Below are 7,842 nucleotides of genomic sequence, written 5' to 3'. Positions count from 1 at the left end.
GAACATTAGAACCTGTCTAAATTGTTTCTTAGGGCAATATTATCTTAAATAACTAAAAGTTATCTCATGTTCAAGTTCTATTCATAAGTACCAAGAAATTGCAGAATAGTACAAATATTCCCACATCTATACCTCTCATCTTCACCTTGTTAAATACCTTCGAGAGATCCATAGTTTTTGAACAATTTTTGCTCAATTATAGCACATCTATGATATTTTTATGTTCTCCCACTCATGCCCTGTACAAATGGAGCATGAGGTACCGAAGCAAACAGGAATAAACATACAGATCCTCATCTACAATTATCTTCACAAGACCAGCTTCAATGTTTTTGGAAGTTTATAGATGACCAACTAAAAGGAGCATAACCAACTTGTTGGACATTTTCAAGTATCCTAATATTTTTGCGACCTGGTAAGAGTTTTGGCTACTAACTTTGCAAAGTTCAGTTTACGAAAGCAGGAAACTTCCCATGACACCCATTAGATTTAATAATTTTTGCCACTAAAATATAGTTGTAATAAACAACTGAACAAAAAGGAAGCCCATACTATGACCCCTGCTTCCATTTCTTTTCAGCATTTATTACTTCTTTTCTGACCTTTTCCCCGGGAGATGAAAAGGTAGAAGTAAACAACTTATCTACGCACCATTTTTATGAGTAAGCTTGGTAATGCCACCAATGGCTTCTTTTGCTTTCCGAGGAACAGCGAGAGAATTGACATGGTATTGTTTTGTGGTACTGACGCCTAGTGCTGCTGGAATTGCCTGGAAGAAATGTACAGATTGATAAAATTGGCCTAACATACATGAGCAGAATATGATACAATTGAAAAAAACAAAAAAGAAAAAGGCATCCAACTAACCTTGAAAAGTAGACCGTTGGTGTCCTGGAAAAAAAGGACCCATCTTAAGCCTGCATCATGCCTAGATTGCACAAAATTTGGACCATCAAATCACAGAAATACGTTAACACTCTTTCTCTTTTTAAGTGAAAGCACCTCTTGAAAAATCAATACAAACTGGATGCACTAGTGATGTAGATACATGCTACATAAAAGGTTTAACATTAGTTTTTATTTCTGCAAAACGATGGAAAAAAAGCCTTGGTAATATGAATTTCCTTTTTTTTTTTACTTTGAAGATGGATACACTACAAGCTAGGGTCCATAAAGGTATCCATCTTTCTCTAACTGATTAACATTTATGTAGGCTAAAAAGGGCTAGTTCATTGGTTCATCCAAATAACATCAGAGTGGATGAAATGACAAAAAAGAAAGAAAAAGATGGAACAAAAAGGTCGAGAACCAAACTTTAAGAAGGCCACTTGAGTAAAGAAGTGAATGGACGTCACCATGGCCATGAGGTTTTATCTGATAAAGCAGAGGCAAGGGTGAAAATCAAATAAATAGAAGCACTTTCAGCTAAAAAGTTACTGACATCAATTGAATACAACAATGCTCATATCTGAAAACTTCGAACCCAATTTCACTGTAACAAAAAAAATCGAATTGTTTTGATGTAAAGAAGCAGAAAAGGAAAATTTAGTTTAAAAAAAGTACAACAAATAAATAGAAACGGAAAGTAAATACTAGTAATAGAATTAGATGCAGTACGTACCATGCTCACGAATTCTATATGCATAACTTTTTGCCATCTTCCCCAATTTCCTCTTCTGAATAATTACAGCTGAATCATCCTGACCTGTAATTATTGTATCGAATTTAGATAATTTAATTTTATATTTCTACTACTGGATCTAAACCGTATGAAAGAAACGGATCCTCGCTGTTCCACAAATTGATAACTCATAAATTTAAAATCATGTATGCAGCTCTAACGAGCGCAATGAAATTCGAACATACTTGGAGTAATTCCGGGTGAGTAATCTGAAGAAGACGGGCTGTGAAGAGCGCTAGCAGCAGATTCAGAATCTTGAGAAAAAGATGAATGTCTTTCTGGAGTTTAGAAATTGTTTATAGAAGTCTGATTGGTAGTTTGCTGTATTTGACAGCAATAAGACCCGATCTCATGTTCGCGGTTTATGCAAGCTCCAAGTCAAGTTCATCTTGGTGTTGCTAAATGAACGTTGAGATATATCAAAGGAACGATTGATTATGGTATTTGGTTTAAAAGGGAAAAGCAAGGGCAACCGATGGGATAGTGATTGGGCAGGAAGCGTTGATATGAAAAGCACTTCAGGATATGCTTTTACACTTGGTTCAGGCATGTCCTCATGGAATTCAAAGAAGCAAGAGGTGGTAGCTCAATCTTCTGCTGGTGCAACTAATCAGGCTCTATGGTTAAGAAAGATTCTACGTGATCTGGAGCAAAATGACACTGAAGCTACTGTCATTAAGGTTGACAACAAGTCAACAATATCTATGGCCAAAAATCTAGTGCAACATGGTCATAGCAAGCATATAAATGTGAAGTTTCACGCTACTAGGCAAACAGAGAAGGATGGCGAACTTCAACTTGTTCATTGCAGCTCAGATCAGCAGATTGCAGACACCATGACAAGGCTCTTCCTAAGGAGAAAATTGAAGATCTAAGGGCTAAGTTGGGAGTATCCAGTATATGCAATAATCAGATGCACCATCGAAAAAAGTAACTACAAAAATAGCTCCAAAAAACAAACAAAAATAATCAAATTCCTCGAAAAGACACTAGGATGACAGCACAATTCACAGGTATTAGTAACTATAGATTAGAAGCAGACCAGCAAACTTCAGAAATCATGACAACAATATAAACACAGTGAGGACTCAACAGAAGACCACACAATAATTACCAATATACAGACTTACATCAATAACGCTGCTTTTATAAAAGAACAAGAAACAAATTCTCACCACCACCCATTATCAAAAAGCATAATAAAGGCCCATATGTGAGAGGGCGTGTTGAGAATACAATTAACCAATAAAAGTGTGTTCTCTCAAATAGAACAAGCTCACATACATCAACCCACTTACATAAAAATGTATATAGTCTTTTAAATCTTGTAACCCTGTCACGCTGTTGGAATTGGAAAACTTGAACAAAATATAAAAAAAAGACATTATCTCTGAAATAACATACTTAAACTGAAATAACATACTTAAACTTAAAAGAAATATGTTATTTCAGTTTAAGTATGTTATTTCAGAGATAATGTCTTTTTTTATATTTTGTTCAAGTTTTTCAATTCCAACAGCCTGACAGGGCATCCACATTTTTATACGTCTCTGACAATTTATCAAACACCTGGTCCACCTTTAGGTTGCCACCAGTATCATAAGCAAAATCAAGGGCAGATGAGGCCGGAAAATGACTGGGAGGCAATACAACTGATTGTGAAACTATAGGGACAGAAATAGCGCAGTCAAAATGAACATGTAAGGAATTAGCTAGAAGCCTCATCACATCATTGTTGGCTTGTTGTCGAAATCGCTGAACAAATTTACCCTTGAAATGCTTCCAATCCAAAAATAGCTTGTTGCAAAATAAGCTATTGAACCAGGCAAGAGCTTCGCCATCAAAGCCAAGGTATGTAAAGTACAACTCGGCCCGAAAAATCCAACTCTCTGGGTTGCGCCACCACTGAATCTAGGTAGAAACATCGCTGATGTTGTTGGAGTACAATCAATGAAAGCACCAACGCAACAAACTCAAATTCCTCACTATATTGATAAGAAAAACTGAAACACAATTACAACTTTAGAATCGTAATTGCAATAGCCAAACTACTAAATTACAATGGAAATATGAAAATAACAAGTAACTAAGATAGAGATAAGAATTGGGATGAGAAACTAGAAGAAATTAGAATCTACAAAGAGCGCTTGCTCCTTTGGATGGATGGATCTTGTAAGCATTACAGATGAGTACTCAAGATTTTTACTGCTTAAGAAGAAGCAATAATTTTCAAATCATTTTTTCCCTTTGAAACAACATTACTTTTTTCAAATTTCACAATGAAACATTGGTTAAATACCCATATAGCAAGCCAATTCATGATTCGGCAAAGAAGTAAGGAATCAAAAATTAATAATGTCTATTTCACAAGCTAATATGATCATGACTTGACATTCACCCCAACAATCATTTCGGCTCAATTTGGAGATAACCAGAAATGGAGTTCCATATATATATTGATCAATGGAACAAAGTGAATATATTAATTACTATACCTGTCGGGAAGGGAGCAATCTAGCAGTACATCCTTCAATCTCCAACATCGAAGCGAGGACTAATGACACCACACTTGTTTAGCCTTCCATTCAGTTCGACAACAATCTTTCCGGACCTATGATCATCGACGTACTCAAATTCTCCGATGTAACCTACAGATAGATACCAACAGTAAGAAAATGATAGGGTGATGCTAGCAGTGCATACAGTTAAGAAATTAACATACCATGCTTCTGCATAATAATGAGGAGCTTGATGATGACTTTTGATGAAGGTCTAATCATGACCTGACGCTTTTCCCTCTTTTCGGCATTGTACATGCTCTTGAGAGCATCATTCAGCACACTAACTCTGACCATCTTTTCTTATCTAACTGTATCCAGTATATGCAATAATCAGATGCACCATCGAAAAAAGTAACCACAAAAATAGATCCAAAAAACAAACAAAAAGAATCAAATGGTAGCAAGATATAGTCAATGTCCTCTAAAAGACACTAGGCTGAAAGCATAAATTCACAAGTATTAGTAACTATAGATTAGAAACAGACCAGCAAACTTCAGAAATAATGACAACAATATAACCACAGTGAGGACTCCACAAAAGACAACACAATAATTACCAATATACCGAGCTACATCAATAACACTACCTTTATAAAAGAAAAAGAAACAAATTCTCACCACCACCCATTATCAAAAAGCATAATAAAGGCCCATATGTGAGAGGGCGTGTTGAGAATACAATTAACCAATAAAAGTGTGTTCTCTCTAATAGAACAAGCTCACACACACCAACCCGATTACAATCTATTTGCTTAAAGCACCATAACTCATTTTATTCGTGTCATACGTCTGACCAACATACGGTTCTAGTAACCATATAATAATCTGGCTATTAGTTCGCCTCGAAAATGGAATCAATCGATTGTTGTATACTCAATTCCACGTAGTCTGTTGTAAATGGCTTTGTTATAGGACTTCCATCCATTGCGATTACAGTTAAGTTGTCCCTTGCGATCCCAAAGTAAAGTGTTTTACGCATTGCAGCGTTCACATTACAGGAGAAAGTGTTTTCTGTCAGGAATTTCTCTATTCCTAAGCTCAAACTGAAAAAATTCTCTTATTTAGGATGCAAAAATCACATTCTTCTCGCCACACTTGTTAGCTAATTAAGTGAAGAGTTTGAATTGACATAATTGTCAATTCTCCTAAATAATATGTTTTCAATAACAGGCCCATCAAGTATTGAATCACCCAAAATAAATTGCAATTGTAATTGCAAGAACTAATATAATAGCTTCTTAGTTTTATATATCAATACAATACAAACAGTTGGTGCATCTCAGCAAAAACCACCACCCCCAAACAAAAAATTATAATCCCAGTAATCATCATGAGCATTATGCTGACTTCCTTCATGGTAACATCTAGATTGATGAGTTTGAACCAACGATTCATCGGGTTGAACTAGTTGATTATAGCCAACTCCATACAGGACTTGACGCATATGACAAGTGGTGTGTGGATTGCCATCCTGAAAATTACCATTTCCCATGGGTGGACTATATTGTTGACCCGCTGGTGTAAACGTTTGTCCACCATATCGCACTATCTGCGATCCATTTCTTAATTCATTGAAAATGGTCTCCGGACAAAATCCAATACTAATAAAACCCTGAAACAAAAGATAATAGTCTACAAAAATAAATAACACCAGAGTTACAACAACAACATACTTGTTGATACTGATATTAATATTCCAAAGTATTACAACTATCGTAATTTTAATTACCTTCATCCTTGTATATCTGAATTTCCAATTCATAGTCATCATACATTGGCCTAGAGATTTTTGGGAATGCATAATCTATTGGTACTGTAGTGTCAAGTTGAACAAATCCTAGACAAATATTGTTGTAACATCCTGTTTTCTGGCCGCCATCTGTCTATTTAATTTTAAAAAATGAAATTTACTTATTCTACATGCTTTTGAATTATTTCTTTTAGAAAAATACCAATTAATTTCTAATATACTTACTGTCCAATGGGAGTATAACCGAGTCCGGCTATCACCGTATAGTTGTGGATGTACCTAAACCAAACAAATATCATGACTTTAGGAAATCGAATAGTCAAAAAATACTTAATAGGATCAAATCATTGATTTGATATAAACTTACAATCCATCCGGCCTGTATTTGCTCGAAATTTGTTGCATTATCTGCACTTTGATGAAATATTGTTGCAAAACTATATTGGCCAAGTCCATTTACATGTAGATTATACAAAGTAACAGTGGTTGTGGCACTTGTAAAACTTTTTATTTCTGGAGATGCATTTATACTAATTCCTGCAAACTGAAGTATAGTATTACATTAAATTAATTAGAATAACTATTTGAAATTGAATTTGTTGAGTATTAATGATAAATTTTAATAATTAAAGAAGTAGTAACATCGATGATATCTTCAGCAAGGGATTTATTTGCCATGCTTAAGGAGGCATCTTTGGCATTTTGGAGTTGTTCTTGTGTCAATTGTCGAATAGGGACCGTTCCAATCGGACAACCTTTTTTATTCAACCAGAACTCTTCTGCCTTAAAATAAATATTTTCATCTTTTTGCAATTGCTTGGCTTTGACTGATCTTTGTTTTTCTAGCTCCTTAGCAATTGTCATCTGTTGTTTCGAAAATCCCCAAACGTGCAAAAAAAATGATGAATTTCAAAGAAAATAAAAGTAAAATTATATTCAAGTAAACATAAAATATTACTGAAAATAAATGCATGTAAGGGTTATATTTTAATGACAATGATAAGAGTTAATCAAAGAGTGATCGGTTAAACATTTTTCTCAAAAAGTTACACTACATATATTATATATAAACTTTAAGTTTATACTTAATTATATATTAAATCTTAAACATTCTCAACAAAATTCTTCGATTCACTAATTAATTGGATGTTTATATGAAATAGTCAAATGCTAGTTTATTAAGAATCTGATTTTAATTATGAATTAACTACATCTTGTAAAGAAATAGATTGGGGCTAACCGAACCCTATAATAAGATAACTTGTGTGGATCTATAAATTAGTAACATTTTGGGAAGACATCTTATGTCAATTACTAGTATTAGATTTTTCTTTTCAAATTGTTAAGAAATGTATAAATTATTTATATCAAAATTCAGAAATTCATAAGTTTCAAAACTTGATTCCACCTTTGATAAAAATACAAAACGTTGCAAACAACAAAATTGTGTTTTATCAGCTTTTGTTTGTCAAAAGAAAAGAAGAAAAAATCAGTTAAGTTGTATGAGTATAAATCTTGCACCTTGATTCTTTCTTTGTGCGGCATCGGGTGCAAAAGAGTTGGTTGTTTATAAACATCCACACAATCATAAATATCTCCGTGAATAATCTGGAAACATAAATTAATTTCACTACAAATTATTCATTAAAAATAAGGGCGTATAAAATTTGCTATGAAAGATATGAAAATTATACCTCAAGGACGAGATCTGTATTTCGACTAGACCCATAACCTTCAACCAAACAAAAGGCAATGGTTGTCCAAACTAAAATGATGAAGCATAGAGTTGTAAATATCAATGTCATCTTTGTTTCTCATTATATTTCTGAAATAACTTTTATATATATATA

At 33.9% G+C, this 7,842-nt stretch overlaps 2 protein-coding genes and 2 long non-coding RNA genes across 4 annotated transcripts; all 4 read right to left on the bottom strand.

The window, feature by feature from the left end:
- Positions 1-632: 632 nt before the first annotated feature.
- Positions 633-1,386, bottom strand: LOC125853022 (uncharacterized). The gene is made up of 3 exons (XR_007445104.1): positions 1,310-1,386; positions 868-928; positions 633-769 (listed from the first exon to the last, which is right to left on the bottom strand). It is a non-coding gene; the product is annotated as an uncharacterized LOC125853022 (long non-coding RNA).
- Positions 1,387-1,463: 77 nt separating this feature from the next.
- On the bottom strand, positions 1,464-2,181 carry LOC125853023 (uncharacterized). Its single transcript, XR_007445105.1, has 3 exons — positions 1,867-2,181; positions 1,622-1,705; positions 1,464-1,492 (listed from the first exon to the last, which is right to left on the bottom strand). It is a non-coding gene; the product is annotated as an uncharacterized LOC125853023 (long non-coding RNA).
- A 2,029-nt stretch (positions 2,182-4,210) lies between these two features.
- LOC125853028 (40S ribosomal protein S15a-1-like) lies at positions 4,211-4,570 on the bottom strand. The gene is made up of 2 exons (XM_049532709.1): positions 4,404-4,570; positions 4,211-4,329 (listed from the first exon to the last, which is right to left on the bottom strand). Exons 1-2 carry the CDS (start codon positions 4,534-4,536, stop codon positions 4,211-4,213), a joined length of 252 nt encoding a protein of 83 aa, XP_049388666.1. The 5' UTR covers positions 4,537-4,570.
- Positions 4,571-5,463: 893 nt separating this feature from the next.
- Positions 5,464-7,797, bottom strand: LOC125853024 (uncharacterized). Its single transcript, XM_049532704.1, has 7 exons — positions 7,687-7,797; positions 7,514-7,600; positions 6,635-6,856; positions 6,360-6,536; positions 6,218-6,271; positions 5,972-6,125; positions 5,464-5,874 (listed from the first exon to the last, which is right to left on the bottom strand). Exons 1-7 carry the CDS (start codon positions 7,795-7,797, stop codon positions 5,522-5,524), a joined length of 1,158 nt encoding a protein of 385 aa, XP_049388661.1. The 3' UTR covers positions 5,464-5,521.
- Positions 7,798-7,842: the final 45 nt, after the last annotated feature.

The sequence above is a fragment of the Solanum stenotomum genome, unplaced genomic scaffold (assembly GCF_019186545.1).
Source record: "Solanum stenotomum isolate F172 unplaced genomic scaffold, ASM1918654v1 scaffold782, whole genome shotgun sequence".
Taxonomy (NCBI): domain Eukaryota; kingdom Viridiplantae; phylum Streptophyta; class Magnoliopsida; order Solanales; family Solanaceae; genus Solanum; species Solanum stenotomum.
The sequence above is the reverse complement of the archived record's forward strand: the minus strand, read 5'-3'. Positions and strand labels throughout refer to the sequence as shown.